Genomic DNA, 20527 nt, shown 5'->3' on the forward strand with positions numbered 1-20527 from the left:
GAATGGTATGCCTGTTGAGTATTTTTTTACCACTGTGCTATCACTGCTTGTTTCATTTAGTAATTTTTCGAAGTAATTACTCCATACTTCAAGGATATCTTTTTCCCCTGTTTTCATGTCACCTTTATCATCTCTAATTCCTTTTACAGCACTCTTTCCTCCATTTCTAAGCTTCTTCAACAACCTCCAGAATATCTTACCACCTTCTTGATATTTATTTTCTATGTTCTTGCCAAAGTCCTCCCATGACTTTTGTTTAACTAGTTTTACACAGTGTTTTGCTTTCTTACATTTGTCTCTGTATTCTCTAAGAGCAAAAGCTGGCTTATTTGCTAGGAATCCTAAGTTGTGGAAAGTTTTTCACTTGGTTATATTATAAATTAAAGATGCCGAGAAATTATATTCTTGGTTTCATCCTTTATCTAATCATAAGCAAACAAAGTTTGAGCATACAGTCTCTTCACGACTGGGCTACTTGTATATAGAGGCTAATGACGTCACATCATTGCATTAGTATCCCATAATGCAGGGCACATATCTTTATGGACATTTTTATGCTACATTATGGGAAGGGCCATTACCAAGATTGGTTTCAACCTCTGTTGTGGTCTAATCAGTGGAAGCCAGGCACAGAAGTGATACCAAAGTTGAAGTAATGCAGAAGCCATATTTCCATATGACAAATAGTCAAAAGTTGTCACACCTTCTTCTTCGGCTGCTCCCATTTCTATATGGGGTCACTATTTCTGAGGAGTCTTCTCCACTGGTATTGTAGACTACATATTTGTCCAGGTTTTTCTCCTTCAGATCATCCTCTACATTATCTTTCCACCTCTTCTTCGTCCTTGTATTTGCAGTCACCTTTACAGTATCTCTGATGTGTTCATTCCACACCTGATCTTTCCTTATTACTCCATACAGTCATCGAAGCATCTTAATTTCTGTAACACTTATCTTTATCAAGTGGTAATTCCTGAGGAATTACCACTTGATTACAGATCTCCTTCAACAGATTCCATATTAATTCAGTGCCTTCATCTCCTAATGCTTTCCAAACCTCCACCAGTATTTCATCTGGTCCAGCAAATATACAGTAGGTCTCACTACTGTATATTTTTCCTTTCAATTTCACTGCAAGTTTTCTATCACACAAAATTCCTGACATTTCTTTCCAATTCTGCCATCCTGCCTGAATTCTGTTATTGACTTCCCTTTCCACTTCACCTTTACTATCCACTATTGAATCCAGATATCTGAATTTATCTACTTTCTTGATGACCTCTCCATCCAGCACCACATTTTCCTCAATGTCAACATTCTGACCACACACACCAGATCTATGCAATTTTTCTTCTGCTCACTCTCAGTCCTCTTTCTTAAAACACTCTTCCATTTTTCAGCTTTTGTACCACTTCCTCTCTTGTTTCCACGCACACAGTACAATATTGTTTGCATATAATATACTCCAAGGTGCTCTCTCTGACTTGCTCTGTCAAAGTATCTATTACTACATTAAAGAGAAAAGGACTGAGCACACTGATCTCTGATATAAACCAACTGATACCTCAAAACTCTGTTATTCCCAAACAGCTCCTGACTGTTGCTTGCACATTTCTGTACATTTCCTGTATCAGTCTAACATATTTTTCTGGTACTTTCTTTTCTCTTAAACTCCTCCATATCTCTTTTCTAGGTACTGTGTCATATGCCTTCTCTAGATCTATAAAAACGACATGTGGTGGGCTTTGTCCTTCCATGTATTTTTCGATCATGTGCCACAAAATAAATACTGCATCCATAGTTCCTCTTTGAGGCATAAAACCGAACTGTTCTTTTGCAATATTAACTTCTTCTCTCAGCCTTTCATCTATGATTCTTTCAAATTATAATTATAATTTGAAAGAATCATATTCTAAGTTCCTTTAAACTTAGACATAAGTTTAAAGGAATTAAACTCATGTCTCATCGTATGAGACATGAGTTTAATTCCTCTATAATTAATACAGTCTTGTATATCTCCCTTTCCCTTATATATAGCCGCCGCCACCACCACCACCACACTCCGTCTCCTCAGGAATTACCTCTTCATTACAGATCTCCTTCAACAGATTCCATATTAATTCAATGCCTTCATCCTAATGCTTTCCAGACCACCACCAGTATTTCATCTGGTCCAGCAGCCTTTCCACTCTTCCTTTTGACCTTTGCTCTCCTCACTTCCTCTCTGTCAATTTCCCTAGTCATTCCTTCATTTGGTAATCCCTCTTCCTCATTCATCAACTTCTCAAAATATTCCTTCCACCTGATCTGAATACATTATGATTTTTTTTTATTAAAATTCCATCTGCTTCACTTTGAAAATATCTTTCATTGCTTTACTCCAATATTTAGCCAACCTGTAAACCTCTTTCTGTCCTTCAGTCATTTCTAATTCATACAAATTTTTATATGCCTTTGCTTTTGCTTGCACCACAGCTTTTCTTGCTTCTTTCCTCTGTAGGCTCTTCATCCCTTTGAGAGGCATCCCAAACTTTCTTTGCTGCTGGTACATTTTTTTCCCACCACCAGCTTCCCATGTTTTATCTTATTTTAACTGATATTTCTTCCAGTATCTCCTTTCCACATTTCCTGATTGTGTCTGCACTGTGCGGCCACCATTACTGAAAATCACTTACATCTCTTTTTATCTCCTTAAGTACCCTCTCTTTAAATCTGTTCTTCAATGTTTCCTCCTTTAGTTTAAACCACTTTATCTTGTGCATTCCTTGTGTTCTTGTTGTTTTCACTCTTTTGAGATGCAAGTCCATGCAAAGTAGTCGATGTTTTGAAGTGATGTGGTCTCCAGGAATTACCCCACAGTTCCTTACTTCTTTGAAATGTGTTCTTCTATACATCAGAGAGTCAATTTGAGATGTTATGCCTGCACTCTTGTATGTGATCAGATGTTCTGCCCTCTTGCTGAAGAAAGTATTCACTAGAGCCATTTCAAATATAACTTCAAAATTGATTATTTTTAAACCTTCCTGATTTGCTTCACATATAGTATGACCTCTATGTATTCTCTCATACTATTCATTTTTCGTACCTACATGTCCATTTCACCCACCAATAATCATATGTTCCTCTTCCTTCATTCCTTGCATCACTCCATCCAATTGTGTCCAAAATGCATCCTTTTCTTCATATGTACAGCCAACCTGTGGAGAATACACACTAATCAAATTAACTATATAATCTTCATTGTTTAATTACACATACATAATTCTATTATTTCTATGAATTACTTACACCACACAGTCTTTCATTTCTTTACACAACATAACTCCCACTCCATTTCTTTCCATCTCCAATGTTCCACTATAGGATAGCTTGTAACCATCTCCCAGTTCATTTGCTTTGTTACTCCGCCACCTAGTTTCTTGATGCAGTAACCCTGGCATCACAAATATAGGGTGATGTACCTACAGGGTACATCCTAGCAGTCCTCAAATAGTGTCCCATACTTACTTACTTGACTCATCGTATAGGTTTGGGACTTTTTTTTTTTTTAAACAACCGAATGCTCTTCCTGATGTCAAAGCTGTCACACCTTATTTTACTAAAAATACTCTGGATAAAAGAGAGATGCTGCAAGTTTTTTAAATTGATTATACTATAATTAAAGATGCCAGGAAATTATATTCTTCATTTCATCCTTTATCCAAGTGTAAGCAACCAAAGTTTGCGCATGAAATAACATCACTACTGGGCAACATGTATACAGGGGCTAATGACTTCACATCAATTACCTTCATATCCCATAATGCAAAGCACATATCCTTATGGACAAGTTATGCTGTGCATTATGGGAAGGGCTGTAAAATCTCACATGATTAACATTGTATATCATGTTCACTTTTACAAGTTAACTAGAAGGAAATTTATTAAGGAATTGTCACTGCACACAATAATACTAAAAATCCTATACATAGTAACTTTATTACAAGAAATATCTTGTATTATTCAAAGTGATGTTGCACTGATTGTGACATCAGCATATCTCAATATTAACATGACTCTGAAATGGGAATCTTGAGAGACACGCATGCGTCCTACGTGAAGTCCGGATCTGTAAAAGCTCTCGGATCTGGAAGGAGGGTGTCTTGGGGCTTTTGATCCGCTTGACCTGGATTCACCACCATGTGAGGTCTACTGTCGGTCCCTGGAGCATCTCGTGTGGGGAAATCAGCACAAGCCACCGCTTAGAAATTGATGGAGAAAGCAATCATCGAACATCAGAGGTTGCCATGTTGCTTATGAATGGAATTCAGAGGATAAAGAGTACTAACAATAAAGACAAAGAAAACAGGAAAGAACAGCTAGTAGAAAAAAAAACGTTATCGAGTAGACAAAGGATTCGAATAAGGACTGTCCTGAAAGAATGAAGTATTTGTAATTTAATTAGTTGTAAGTACTTGAAGGATATATAAATACTTCAGGACATGAAATGTGTCCTTGTTCCATATTCAAATTGTTCTAATGTAAATATGCATGTATAATTGAATAAGTATCTACTATAAGAGTAAGCAAACTGGTGTATGTAGTGAATGTAAGTTAAAGTAGAAATGAGCTCATCATTACTAACTTCCTACCTACAATTTTCCACCTATCAAGACTCCAACATTATTAGATCTTATATTTCTATCTTCTAAGGCACTTTTTACTGTATCAATCCACCTATATCTTAGTCTCCCTCAGGGTCTTTTTCCTGGCAACCAAGCAGAGAACACTTTTTCTGCTAATCTTAGAGTAAATCTGGGTATTCTTATAATTTCACACTTTCAAATGATAATTTAACTGGCACAGTTGTTAATCAAATATATTCGTTAAATTATAGTGTGGGCAACAGTAAGAAAGCTAAATTTCAGTAAGAAAGCTAAAGCACAAAGTACAAGGAATATAATGAAAATAGATAAAGCAGATATTAACAGGACCCATTACCAAACACTTTTCAACCTTTACTGAGGTCTCATCAGTGGGAGATAGACCAAGTATAACCAAGTGAAAAAAAGTATTAATTATATGAAGAGCCAAAGGCTTCAATTTGGCGACCGTTCAGTGTTGCACTCCCTAAAGAGTCAGTTGTAATACTATCCAGGTATTTGCTTACGCTTGGACTCGCCGAACTTTATATATTTACTATATTCGGCATGAAACTCTTTGAGTTTCTTATTCAGCTATGAAACAATATGGGTTGTAATATCCCTTAACACAAATAAGTGAAAAAAATTTCAACATCTTTCTTTAATTCAAAGTATTTTAGTAATAAGGTATGATGTGACACCTTTTGACTACTTGTATATGGAAATATAACTTCTGGATCTGGTTCCCACTGATGAGACCTCAATAAAGGTTGAAACCAATCTGGGTGGTGGCCCTTACCATAATGCATGGTTTGTCCATAAGGATATATGCTTTGCATTGTGGGATACTAAGGCAACTGATGTGAACGCATTAGCCTCTATATACAAAGAGCTCAGGTGTGAAGTTACTCCAAGTGCAAACTTTGTTTACTTACACTTGGATAAAGGATAAACCCAAGAATATAATTCCTTGGCATCTTTAATTTATGTCCTAAGTTGATTTTCACAGCTCACAGCACGAATCAGCTTAGTGTAAGTAAATGTGTAAAAATTTTACATAATGCAGATTCTTTTTAATACCGTTATTTAAAAGTGACATTATCGTACAAAGACAAGTCACTGGATAACGTGACTAAGTGCACTGTGAAAAGTGAGTCAGAGTCCACATCAAGTGCTGCCTACTTTCTTGTTTTCGTGAATTTTATTATTTGTCTTCACTGTTAAATTATTGTTCATAGATAATTTGTATAAATTCACCCTTCATTATGAACAATAAATGAAACAAAACAGAAACTGGTGTGATGAGCTCTGTTATTATGGTGTTCAATTTAAACCACCTTAAAAGAATGCCTATTTCTGTATAATTACATGTAATGTATACTGAGAAATAAAGAATTGTATTCTCAACATGGCATTTTTTTTCCTTTTTTATTCATCACCTATAACAATATTTATAGAAAGTAGACCGATTTCTTGGGTGAGTAAACTTTTTTCTCACTAGCAGATAAAAGTTCAATTTTTAGAGTCCTGTGTGTGTGTGTGTGTGTGTGTGTGTGTCTTTTTAAAACAGTTTTAATCTCCTGAACAATTTCTAGAAAGCACATACTTTATTCCATATTTATCAACAAGCAAATAGCAACAATGCACTTCATTCTTTAAAAACAAAACTTGTTTAGTATTCATAAAAACAACCTTTAAATTAAAAACAATCTATCATGAGTCCTTGTTTTATTAAAATAATGTTTTTAAGCCTAAAATTATAATTATTGTAATGAATTACTTAAAAAAAATTAACTACTTACTTTGATGTATTCCAATGATGCAAATGAAAAAAAAATGAAGGTCCTTGGGTTATACTTTCTTCAGATATAATCAACATAGTTAAGTTACCCAATCTTTGGATCATACAGACAGTTCCACAGTTGGTTATACAGAATATATGTAAATCATCATAGGCCCAAACAATATCAGCAATCCAAAATGCTCTAAAATATATGTAAATAGATTAATAAAATAAAAACAATCTTATATTATAGTATACAAAAAAATTATATATATCTTGTTATCTACATAAATTGAAGTATATGCAAAGTTTATAGATAATCTACATTAATGATTATGCTTTTCTGCATATTTGAGAAAGTGTTGATTATTTTCGGTAAGTGGGAAAAAAATTGATGATAATAATTATTATTGTTGGTAATTAATGTATTACCATGAAACCACTGCCATTTAATACCTTCTTGAGATAATCCCAGTTCATGAACAGAAAATGTAACATATGTAATATATATATTAACCTTCTTTTCAAGTGTGTGCATGTGTGTATATATATATATATTCTGATATTCTGACAGAACCATTAAAAAATTCCTTCTAGCCGCTGCACTGAAGAAATAACCAATATTAAGGGTAATATCGCTATCCCATATATTACTTCAGTTTCTCGAAAATTAGCTAGAGTTCTTAAGAAATACAACATCAGGACTTTATTTACTACACTTCCAAAAATTCGCCTCTCTAGTAAGCCATCCGAAGCCTCATCATCATAATCTGAAATATCCTGGTGTGTACAAGATATGGTGTGACTGTAATATCCCTTATTTTGGTCAAACAGATAAATCAATTGAATTACGTATAGAGGAGCATAATAGAGACATCTCTTACAAAAGAACATGCGCCAGTGCCTTGTCCAGTCATGTTCTTTTCTCGAACAATCCTGATGACGAACACCAGGATCATTCAGTTTGCTGGGATAGATCCAAAAACATCTTTCGTTGCCATGATGGGTTTGAAAGAAAAATTGTGGAGTCCAGAGAAATCATCCTTAATCATGAACATTTAAATAACAATTTGAGCTACAACCTCCCAGATAGCCATTTTGCTGTTGTTCAGTACTGGCGTTCACAAGAGACTGCAAGCATGCACTCGCCAAACAATGCCACGATTGAAAGAACAACTTAAATGTAACTACTATAACAAGCCAAAAGGCTATTTTACCGGCGACATAAGTTAAGTTTAAGGGAGATGGTAAATCCTGTATTATTGTACAGCCGGGTACGAAACTTGGATCGAAATCCATCGAATCCTAGAGTTTCATGCCAAAAAAACTATCGCCGAGCCCAAGTGTAAGTAATCACTTGGGAAGTACAACACCAGGGCAACTCAGAGCAAAGGTGGAGCAAGCTCCGTCACTGTCCTTAATATTCTCTCATAATGTAAAACGCAGCTCCTAGGAGATGTATTACTGTTTTACATTATGAGAAGAGGTCACTACCCAGACCGGTTTCAACCCTTTTTGAGGTCTAATCAGTGAGTAGGTAGACCTGGAATATCAAGGTTTTAAGTGAACCGAACTTATATATACCTCTACTAACGAATTGCTAAAATGGCATACTTATATATTGTTATTACTACTATAACAAGCCAAAAGGCTATTTTACTGGCGACATAAGTTAAGTTTAAGGGAGATGGCAAATCCCGTATTATTGTACAGCCGGGTAAGAAACTTGGATCAAAATCCATCGACTCCGAGAGTTTCATGCCGAAAAAACCATCGGCAAGCCCAAGTGTAAGTAATCACTTGGGAAGTACAACACCAGGGCAACTCAGAGCAAAGGTGGAGCAAGCTCCGTCACTGTCCTTAATATTCTCTCATAATGTAAAACGCAGCTCCTAGGAGATGTATTACTGTTTTACATTATGAGAAGAGGTCACTACCCAGACCGGTTTCAACCCTTTTTGAGGTCTAATCAGTGAGTAGGTAGACCTGGAATATCAAGGTTTTAAGTGAACCGAACTTATATATACCTCTACTAACGAATTGCTAAAATGGCATACTTATATATTGTTATTACTACTATAACAAGCCAAAAGGCTATTTTACTGGCGACATAAGTTAAGTTTAAGGGAGATGGCAAATCTCGTATTATTGTACAGCCGGGTAAGAAACTTGGATCAAAATCCATCGACTCCGAGAGTTTCATGCCGAAAAAACCATCGGCAAGCCCAAGTGTAAGTAATCACTTGGGAAGTACAACACCAGGGCAACTCAGAGCAAAGGTGGAGCAAGCTCCGTCACTGTCCTTAATATTCTCTCATAATGTAAAACGCAGCTCCTAGGAGATGTATTACTGTTTTACATTATGAGAAGAGGTCACTACCCAGACCGGTTTCAACCCTTTTTGAGGTCTAATCAGTGAGTAGGTAGACCTGGAATATCAAGGTTTTAAGTGAACCGAACTTATATATACCTCTACTAACGAATTGCTAAAATGGCATACTTATATATTGTTATTACTACTATAACAAGCCAAAAGGCTATTTTACTGGCGACATAAGTTAAGTTTAAGGGAGATGGCAAATCCCGTATTATTGTACAGCCGGGTAAGAAACTTGGATCAAAATCCATCGACTCCGAGAGTTTCATGCCGAAAAAACCATTGGCAAGCCCAAGTGTAAGTAATCACTTGGGAAGTACAACACCAGGGCAACTCAGAGCAAAGGTGGAACAATAATTTTTCTCATAATGTAAAACAGTAATACATCTCCTAGGAGCTGCATTTTACATTATGAGAGAATATTAAGGACAGTGACGGAGCTTCCTCCACCTTTGCTCCGAGTTGCTCTGGTGTTGCACTTCCCAAGTGATTACTTACACTTGGGCTCGCCGATAGTTTTTTCGGCATAAAACTCGAGGATTCGATGGATTTCGATCCGAGTTTCGTACCCAGCTGTACAATAATACGGGATTTACCATCTCCCTTAAACTTTACTTACTGCGCCAGTAAAATAGCCTTTTGGCTTGTTATAGTAGTAATAATAATATATAAGTACACCATTTTAGCAATTCATTAGTAGAGGTATATGTGAGTTCGGTTCACTTAAAACCTTGATATTCCAGGTCTACCTACTCACTGATGAGACCTCACAAAGGGTTGAAAACGATCTGGGTAGTGACCTCTTCTCATAATGTAAAACAGTAATACATCTCCGAGGAGCTGCGTTTTACATTATGAGAGAATATTACGGGCAGTGACGGAGCTTGCTCCACCTTTGCTCCGAGTTGCCCTGGTGTTGTACTTCCCAAGTGATTACTTACACTTGGGCTCGCCGATAGTTTTTTCGCATGAAACTATAGGATTCGATGGATTTCGATCCGAGTTTCATACCCAGCTATACAATAATATGGGATTTACCATCTCCCTTAAACTTAAATGTTACATTTTTTCATGTTAATTATGTACTGCAATTTTTTAATGTGTTTCTCAGTTTTTTTAAACTTCAGTGTTTTTATTGCTGTTTCCTATTTTTAAAAGACACCTGAAGAAGCCTGTCAAAAGCAGAAACTAGTTGTGTGTTATAGCATTAAAACTTTACAATTATTCTCAGTTTCAGTCATTACATTCTCTTTATACATATATATATATATATATATATATATATGTGTTAAAGATACCAAGCTATTTTAAACCTGGTTTTACTCCATTTCACAAGTAAGCAAACAGACAAGTCAAGTTTGCGCCTACAAGTAGTGCAAGTCTGGGTGACCCGCATGTAGTGCAAGTCTTAGGCAACTTGTGGTAAAGGTGGAATAGCTCTGTTCACTATTCTTAATATTTACCCTTAATGCAAAGCACATCTCCTTGAGGAGATGCATTGCATTAAGGGTAAATATTAAGAATGGTGATCAGAGCTTAATCCACCTTTACCATGAGTTGCCTAAGAACTTGCACTACTTGCAGGCGCAAACTTGACTTGTCTGTTTGTTTACTTGGGAAATGGATTTTAAAAACAGGTTTAAAATAGCTTGGTATCTTTAATGTATATTATACCCAAGGTAAAAAACTTTCTACATATATATATATATATATATATACTGCTTGAAAAGAAGGTAACAGGCACTATAACACCATTGTATGTGGAACAAACAGTCATGGCACCTACCTTAATAAGATCTATGACCTCTTTTCATTGCAATGAATGCAGCAATGTATGATAGCAATTTATGGGAATTTTGGACCATTCTTCCTGGAGGCAAGTAATGACGTTCTAGACGTTCTAGACTGTTGTGTGTGCGTGGGGGGGGGTGTCCTTTGACCTCACCCACTCCAGTTCATCCCACAGATGTCCAATAGGGTTGAGATCAGGCAACTCTGAAGGCCAGTCAAGTGTGGTGATGTTCATGTCCACAAACAACACAGTCACAGAAAAGCTGTAACTGTGTGTTTTGTCAACAATTCAGTTCCACACTAACCACAAAGTAGGTAGCATTGCAATGTCCAGAATGTTCAGGTACCTCTCAAAGTTCAATGTTTCTGGCACCACAAGGAGAAGTTCGAGGCTAAACCAGATAACACAGGACCATACCATCACACTATCTCTAAATTTCATAGTTGGGGTTTACGCACTCCAGTAAGTGACATTCACCAAGGCATCCACCAAACCCATCTATCTGCTCGAAAGAGGTGGTAAAGCATGTTGGACAAATAATGTGGGACTTGCAGAATGCAATCCTACCATGAAAAATCCTACCACAAAATTGCACAAAACCATTCATACCCAAGGCTCACAACAGTTTTGTGCAATTTTGTGCACATTCCGTCAGGTGGCATTGGTGAATAAGCTACTCTAAACCTGTGCTCTCGCATTTTATCGTTATTGTGAGTGTTTTTCATCAAAATTAATCAACCTGTGCAGAAGTACTTATAGTGCATTAAATCAGCTATCTTTCTAATTCTAAATCAGCCACATGTAAACACCCACTATGCCTGACATACACAGCAAAGATGGCAGCAACAAAAGCCAATGGTGAACGAGCACCCTGTGTCTTGCCAGCACAGTGCCGTCAATAGCCGCCGACAAACCCACCATGTGCTGCAGTTGTAAAACTGGTGTCACAGATTAAAAAAGGGTATATTCTGCGAGTTCTGTTGCCACTGGAAGCATGCTTCCTGCACCAAAATAAATGTTCACTGTGCCCCCCCCTCCTTCGGTAAAACAATCATGAAAATAAGTAAACGTATCAAAAACCTCAAACAGCACTGCAGTGCTATGAGTGAAACTTTTTCCTCCGAAAAGCATGTAGTGGAAGCTAACCTCGAACAAATTGACAACCAGCGCAATGCAATATCACCTTTGCCTGCGAATGACCTCCATGATCTAATCTCATCAACGGCATATGACTCGATGGAAGCTAAAAACAAAAAATTCCATGCCATTATTTTGAACTTTCCACCGGAAAATGGAAAATCATTAAAAGAGGACATCAACAAACTAGCTGAAGAATGCAACATCAATTCTAAGAATATCGTCAGGTGGCATAATTTTGGGTCCATAAATAAAAGAAAGAATGGAACGAACTTTCCACACCTCGTAAAAGTGACTTGTAACACTCCGACAAGCACAGCTAAATTAATATCAGCGATCAACAAAAAGTTCAAAGGCACTTGCCCTCAATTGTGCAAGCATGCTTGATCAGACCTAATATTTGCACAGAGGAAACAAGGACACCAGTTTCGAAGAGAACTTGAAGAAAAATCGTCAAAATGGAGACAGCAGTTGGATCATTGACTACAAGCAAGTCAAACTAGTGCAAAAACAAGTGACGCCACTAGTAGACACCATGGAAACCAGTACGCAGGCACTGCATAGGAAATGTGCAAGACCCTTGTGGTCAAATATACGCCTCACAGAACCTTGCATAGTCACTTCACCAACATCTGTGGCCTAAATCCAACCTTAACAGTGTCCACTACCACCTTCAGTCTGCCAAACCCCACCTACTCTTTCTGGCAGAAAGAGTAGATGGGGTTTGAAACTACTCACTCTTTAACCCCTTTTGTTCCAAGAGTGTACACCTCTCCAACATACCTTGCCAGAGAGGACCCAACCTAGAATCACCCAGCTTTGACCTTCTTTGGTAGAAAATAACCCTTTCCCACTCAGTCAAATTCATTTTGTCACTATCGTTTCCCCCCAATGCAACCAACCACTCTAAGCGCTTTAATTTCCTCTCCTTAAAAATTGCTTTTCTCCAATCCCACTTTCCCAACAGCAAAATTATCCTCCTAGGAGATTTTAATATCCACAACACCAGCAGGCTTTCCTCCTCCAGATGTATAGATCTTGCAGGCAGAGAAAGCAAAACATTTGCCATCATTAAAGACCTTACACAACTTGTTCAGATGTCAACCAGAATACCAGATAACCCAAACCACTCCCCAACCACCCTACATCTCTTCCTCACCAATAACCCCTCCAAATACACAGTAACAGTATGGGGCCCCCTAAGTAATTCTGACCACAATCTAGTGCTCATCTCCTCCCCCATACAACAACGCTTACACAGACACTCCCATACAAGAGTAGTTTGACAGTGCCAAGTGGGACAGCCTCCGCAACTTCTATGCCACATTACCATGGTTGGAGTATTGCTTCCAGCCTTCCAACCCAAAACTATGCACCGAACTTATCACCAAAGTAATCCTCACCAACATGGAAACATACATTCCACACACTACTCTGAACTGCCTTTCCTTAACTAAACCCTGGTTCTCAAAAAGATGGGCAAAGGCTGTACAGATGAAAAACCAGACATACCGTAACTGGCTGAAATCAAGAACCCCATCATCCTTAAGAGCTTATACCAAAGCCCAAAATAGATATAAAAAAAAAATTTTAAAAAAAACAATCAATGCTTCCAAAACAGAGTTTGAAAGAGCAAAAAGCAGGAAACTAGGAGCCTATCCAAAAGGCAGCCGAGCCTTTTGGTCTCTCGCCAAAGCAACTGGTCGTAACTTCTGCCAACATTATTCCCATCCTTATCGTACCTAGATGGCTCTATTGCATCATCACCCGCAGAAAAAGCCAATCTTCTGGCTTCACACTTTGCTTCCAATGCATGCATAACTGACAATTGTAAATGTCTCCCCAACCATTCCAGACACCCAACATACAATGCTGTATATCCTTTTGCCAGGATGAGATCAGAAAAATACTGTACAAATTAGACACAAAAAAGTCTTCTGGCCCTCATGGAATTCCCCCAATTGTCCTGAAAGTTTGTGCACCTGAACTGACTCATATCCTATGTCACTTATATATACTCTCTTACTACACTGGAATCTGTTCCACAACCTGGAAATTGGCCTATATTCAACCCATTCCCAAGAAGGATGACAAGTCACTGTTGTCCAACTACCACCCTACCATGCTTACCTTAGTCCTGTCTAAAGTAATGGTGAAAAATCATCAATTCCCAACTCCTACACTACCTTGAATGCACCCACCTAATAAACGACCACCAGTATGGATTCCGTCGCTGCGAATCAACAGGAGATCTGCTCACATATGTCATTCATTTCTTGACAAATGCCATGGCAAAGTTTGGCAAATCTCAAGTGGTTGTTGTACTTGATATCGCCAAAGCTTTTGCCCAGGTCTGGCAGAAAAGCTTACTAAGCAAACTACTGTTATTTGGTCTGTCCCAGGACTTCTGTAGTTGAATTGCCAGCTTTCTGTCTGGATGCACACTATGTGTGATGGTAGATGGTTTCCTATCCTCTCACCATCATTAAAGACCTCAGCTCAACTTACTGAACATCAACCACCACCCTCAATTCCAATTTCAAAACCATCCTCCAATGGGATTCAGATAACCTCATCAATTTCAATGCTAATAAAACCCAGTTCTGTCCTATGAAAAAGTTCTGTTCCCATAAAAAAGAACTATTTTTTCCCAGTATTCTTTTTGATGATAGCCAAATTTCTAGAGTTTGAGATTTCTCTTCTTGGAATTACCCTGACATCAAACCTCTCCTGGCATAAACACATCACAACCATTGCATCCTCAGCTTCAAAAAAAAACCAGGATTCTTCTTTTGCTCAAGATATTACTTCACCTCTGAACAGCTGTAACATTATACAAATCACAAATCCACCCAGCTATCAAATATTGCTCTCACATATGGGATGGGTCCCCTAAAAGCTCCCTCAAATCGCTTGACTCAATACAGAGGAAAGCAATTAGACTTATTAATGACCCATCTCTTACCCTCTCTACTCCCACTTTCATACAGACATTTAGTTTCTGCAATATGTATATTATACAAATATTTCCATAGGAAATGCTCATCTGAAAGAGCATCAATAATTCCTCCACTCAGTGCTGTACTAAGCTCATTGGAACACGAGCAGCTGCTGTTCAACATCCCTTCACAGTGCACCTAGAAACAAAGAACAAGTTTCTTTTCCTCCTCCTTCATCCTTGCAACTGCTGTATTGTGGAAGAGTCTCCCTCCTGTTGTGTTTCCCAAGGAATACAATTTACAGTCATTTAAGTCAAATGTAAACAAGTTCCTCCTTTCCCAACCCATGGTACTAATGTACTATAGGTTGATCAACCAACCTCTCGTGTATGGGCTCAACATAAAAAAATGAATAAAAAAAAAGATTAGTGTTCCAGTCAATGCCTAGAACTCTGCATTCAATGTGTATGTCAGACGAATGATGTTTTTACATATTATCTATGAAGGAGCTACAAAGTAGCTCCCTACAGTCACATTTAATTAGAATTGTGGTCATCTATTGCAGAGAGCTTGCAGTTGATTCCCTGCACTCCAATCTCAGTATGGTATCACTGATTGCTGACATGGGATGGCCAATTTGTCAGCATGTGCCAAACAGATAGGGTCAAAGCCAAATAACTAGGAGGAGACATCCACATCGCTTTTCAGGAATGCAGAGAACTGACTGGGCTTCTGACCTAATGTGCAATCCTCACCTTCACGTGGTACGCCCTGTTAGCAGATATCTACTGGGTACTGAATGAACGAGGATGGGCTGACCAAATTGTACTTTTTATTGGCATAAACCACAAATGCATATGATGGTACAACATGATGAGATTTCATGCCTGGTGAGCAAGCCCTCACTGACCACACTTATGGTGATAGAAATATTTTTTGTTCTTCTAGGTATATGATAGCAGATCACCCAGTTTGACAATAATATGATAAGTTGCAGAAATAAGGAACTTGCACACAAATGGAACTGATAGAGGAGTTAGAGGATCCTTGCAAGAGTGGGTGAGGGTAGCCAGCTTTAGATAAGGTTTAGAGTTCTGCCAATTTTTTCTGAGGTGCCCTAGACTTAAGGAACAATGATAGCATTACTATAGTTAACATGTTGAGAGGGATGTGAGGAACGATTAATTTGTTGTACTCTTTGGCATAAAGGAAAGTTTAGCAAATAAAGGAGAGTTTAGTAGTACGATCACTCTCAACAGAACAGAGACTGGTGGCTTCATTAACACCATATTAGTTAGGAGAGCATCATTAATTTCCTGTTATGTACCTGAATGGGGTGCTCAGGTTACTATGACAGGGTGCTACATGATTATGTTTACATTATTATTAATCTCCTATCAACAATTTTCCTCCAAATCAGTCTATTACTTGTGTAAACTGCACAAGTTTACACAAGTAATAGACTGCAATATAGTGCAAGACTGCAATATGCTACAATATATTGCAAGACTGCAATATAGTCATATCTAATTCTTTCTTTTAGGGTTACACGGTGATCAGCATTCGTTTTAAAAATTTTATGGAATTTACAACCATGTTAAAAAACTTTTTTATTATCCCGACGTTTCGATCTTCACATCAAGATCATCACCTGGAGCATACATAAATATAATGGACAAGCTGAGTTACATCATTAACTGTAAGCTAGAGAACAATGATTTGATCACGTTATTCTACTGGCGTGACCTCTGGTAAAAAAAAAAAAAATTATATCAAGCTAAATTCTATTTTACGATGACAGGAATAAACATTCTTTCAGATGGTTTTCTTTCAGAAACAATTGGTGTCCTATTTTTAGTATTACAATTCTTATTTTTGATTTACAATACTGGATTTTCTACAGCCTGTTTATAGTTGTTCTTAGTGAGGAAGGTTCTGTGGATCGAATATGTACCTTCCATTTGCTTGGGATTTTTAGACCATCATTATTGTTCAGATTGGGGTGGTTGATAATAATCTCACAGGCTTCCTTGAATTTCCATTCATACTATGTTTTAGTGTAATGTAGACAGCTAGTGGTTTTCCAGTCAGTTCTGTGTAAGATATTCAGGGCATGATCAGAAAGGTCAGCTTCACCATAATTATTATATTTAATGTGTCATTTATGTTCCTTTTGTCTAATAGGAATTGTGCATCCTGTTTCTCCTATATATGCTATGTTGCAAGTACAATAAATCCAGTATACTCCAGGGCGGGCAAGTGGAGGGAGTGGGTCTTTGGATGAGTTGAGTAAGCTTTTTAATTTTGCAGGAGGTTTAAAGGTGGCTCTGAGGTTGTACTTTTGTAGTACTCTGTTTATTTTGTCTAATATTCCATTAATGTAGGAAATGGTTATAGTTTTACTGTAGTCTGGTTTGTCTTTGTTTTTTATTGTGGTTTTGTAGAGAATTTTGTAAATAGTGTTTTGGCTGTATCCATTGTTTTGTAAGTTATTACTGATAATTTTAAATTCGTCTTTCAGTGCCTGTTCACTGGACCAGATCATCTGAGCTTAGTTTTTTAGCGTGTTGATGAAACCTAGTTTTTGTGTTGGTTGGGTGGTGGTAGGAGTTTATGTGTATATGTTGTCCCGTATGTGTCGGTTTTCGGTAAACGGTGAAGGAAAGATTGCCAGAGGGAAGACGTGTGACAAGTGTATCTAGAAACGGAAGTGTGTTGTGTTTTTCAATTGTGAACTGTATGCGTTTGTGTTGTTTGTTTAGGTGGCTAAGGAATGTGTGTAATGTCTGGCGGCCATGGGACCAGATCGTGAAAACATCGTCAACGTATCTAAGCCAGACTTTGGGTTTTAGAGGGGAGGAATCTAGGGCAAGTTGCTCAAAATGTTCCATGTAAAAGTTAGCAATAGGGGGGATAATGGCGAGCCCATGGCTGTGCCTTCTTTTTGTAAGTAGAAGGCGTTTTGCCATACAAAATAACCCGACCGTAAACGTGCGCAAAGAGCGCCGTGATATCTGGAGGGAATTTGTTCTGTAGGAGAAGGATGTGTCATTGATTGGTAATTCGTAAAGAGGACAGAGACGTCAAAACTGACTAATAAATTATCTTTTTCTAATGTAATGTCTTTGATGATGAAGTGTTGTGTGTTTTTGATATAGGAGGGGGAATGACCTACCAACTCCTTGAGTATTCCCGCTAATTTTTTGGCTAAGTGATACATCGGACTATCAATTCCTTCAATAATAGGTCTTAGTGGGGTGTTTTCTTTGTGAATTTTTAGTAGCCTGTAAATTCTTGGGGAGCGCGGGTAGTGAGGAAATAGTTTTTTGACCGTATCTTCAGGCCATGTGGTAATTGACTTGAGTAGTTTCTCTGTTTTGTTTTTTGTTCTGTTGGTTGGGTTGTAGTTAACTAATTTGTATGTGTTATTGTCAGAGACTAGCAGATTCTTTTTTTTTCTACATAAGTGGTACGGTTAAAAATGACAGTGGCATTTCCTTTATCAGCTCTGGTTATTACTATGTTCGGATTTGTTTTAAGTGATTTTATCGCTGTTAATTCATGTTTAGTTATGCTGCTTGTTACTGTTTTGTTATGGTTTAAAATGTTGGCAGTTTCTATATGTATTTTGTCTGCTATGTTATTAGGTATGAATCTTGGGCCTCTTTCCATATTACAAATAACTTCAAGTTTGTTTATCGATTTCGGTGCTATAGCAAAATTTAAACCTCTGTTAAGTATAGAGATTTCGTCTTTGTTTAGAGCATGGTTAGATAGGTTGACTATGTTAATGATACCTGTGAGTGATTGGTGGCTCCTGTTGTTTCTTGCTTCTGGTTGGTTGTTGTTGTTCACTGTGGCAAACTTTGAATATGGTGGCTGGTTTTGTCATTCTTTCAGTCTTTGGAAATTAGGTTTTCTTTCTTCATTTGGAGGATGTGGTTTCCTGTGTTGTCCGTAATCTTTTCCAGGATTATCCAGATATCTGCGTTTAAGTAGCTAGACAGTTCTGTTTTTTCTTTTAGTAGCTGGTTTTGTGTAGTGGCTAGATTCTTTCTGGTAGCTTGGATCTGCTCTGTGAGTAGTGCTTTCTCCATGCGGTGGTATATTCGTTGTGCCTTTGTTGAGGTGAATTCTGAAAGAATGTTTATTCCTGTCATCGTAAATAGAATTTAGCTTGATGTAATTTATAATTTTTTTTTTTTCACCAGAGGTCATGCCAGTAGAAAAACATGTGATCAAATCATTGTTTCTCTAGCTTACAGTTAATGATGTAACTCAGCTTGTCCTGTATATTTATGTACACTCCAGATGATGATCTTGATGTGAAGATTGAAATGCCGGGATAATAAAAAAAAATTTTAACACGGTTATAAATTCCATAGAATTTTTAAAATGAATAGTCATATCCAACATTCCATGCTTCTAAGGCACTTATGACTGAATCAATCCACATAGATCTTGGTCTTACTCTGGGTCTCTTTCCTGTCATAATAGTATCAAACCCCTGTTTGTTAATCTTTTTTCACCAATTCTATTTACGTGGCCATATCACCTTATATTAGCTATGCTGAGACATTCTTGTATGGTAACTATGTCAAGTTCCTTACTGAGTATCTTCATTTTTAATATGATTCTGTCATTGATGCCATCAGCTCACTCCCATAATTTTTCTCACAACCCTCAAATCTCTGGTCTCTAGTTTTTGATCAAGTGCTTTATTTCTAACCCAGCTCTCAGATCCATAATTTAAAAGTGGTTTGAACTCTGTATTGTATACTGCTGGTTTTGTTTTCAGTTAATTTTTCTCTTATTCCATATAAATTTATTCAGCTGGCTATTCACCATACTAGCTTTGCTTATTCTGTTGTCAACTTCCAGATTTAACCTGCGATCTTCACTAAAATCTGTGCCTAAATAATTTATATATTTTACATGTTCTAAAGGATCTCCATTCAGAATGCAGTTGAAGTTTACTATGCTCCTGCCTATTTTCAAAGTTTGGGTCTTTTCATTGCTGATTTTCATGCCCAAGTTGTTACAGCTATAATTCAATTAAACTAGACAATCCTGGGGATTTGCAATAGATTTGTTTAAGAGTACATCATCATCTGCATAAAGCAAATAGCTAAGATTCACATCTCCAATTCTAATGTCAGGCCCTTTCTTTAATAATGTGATCCATATAGATGCTGAATAACAGTTGAGATAATGTGCATCCTTGTCTTACTCTGATTTTACACGAAACCATCTTCCTGTATTTCCTTCAATTCTAACTGCTGACTGGCAACTTAATATATATGCAACGTATTGTTCTGTATAATGTTCCATTTACCCCATATACCAGGCTCTCTGAATTATGCAGTGTAGCCATTGCAAAATGTTTATACCTCGATATTTAAGCATTTTTGGTCAAATATCATCTACTCCAGCTGTTTCCACATTTTAAGTTTTTGACAGCTTTTTCTACCTCAAGCATTGATATGTACTCCTCTTTGCTCTTCAAAATTTTCTAGTATGGTTCTGTGACTGCTTGGTTCGTTTAACAGTCTTTCAAAGTAATTACTCCAGACATCTAGAATATCCTTATCTTCACTTTTCATGTGAACTTTATCATCTTTGATTCATTTTACAATACTCTTTCCTCCATTTCTAAGTTTCTTCAATAGCCTCCAGAATATTTTGCCCATTCCAGATATTTACTCTCCATACTCTTACCAGTCTTCTCACGACTTTTGTTTAGCTACTTTTATACATAGTTTAGCTCTCTTACATTTTTTCTGTATTATTTTAGGATATCTGCCAATTTATTTGCTAGGAACTCTTGGTATCCTTCTTTTCTGGGACTGCTTCTTTAAATTCTTGTGTCCACATGTT

General features: G+C 37.2%; 1 protein-coding gene across 1 annotated transcript in view; it reads right to left on the reverse strand.

Moving 5' to 3' along the window:
• The window catches only part of LOC150096475 (ciliogenesis and planar polarity effector 1-like), a 614243-nt gene that overhangs the window by 485029 nt on the left and 108687 nt on the right, over positions 1–20527 (reverse strand). The window contains exon 6 of the mRNA XM_090408080.1: positions 6425–6607. Coding sequence (XP_090264206.1) covers positions 6425–6607 — 183 coding nt within the window. The remainder of the gene's footprint in view (positions 1–6424; positions 6608–20527) is intronic.

Source organism: Typopeltis vanoorti, chromosome 18 (assembly GCF_054136105.1).
Source record: "Typopeltis vanoorti isolate ZY-2024b chromosome 18, IOZ_Tvanoo_1.0, whole genome shotgun sequence".
NCBI lineage: Eukaryota > Metazoa > Arthropoda > Arachnida > Uropygi > Thelyphonidae > Typopeltis > Typopeltis vanoorti.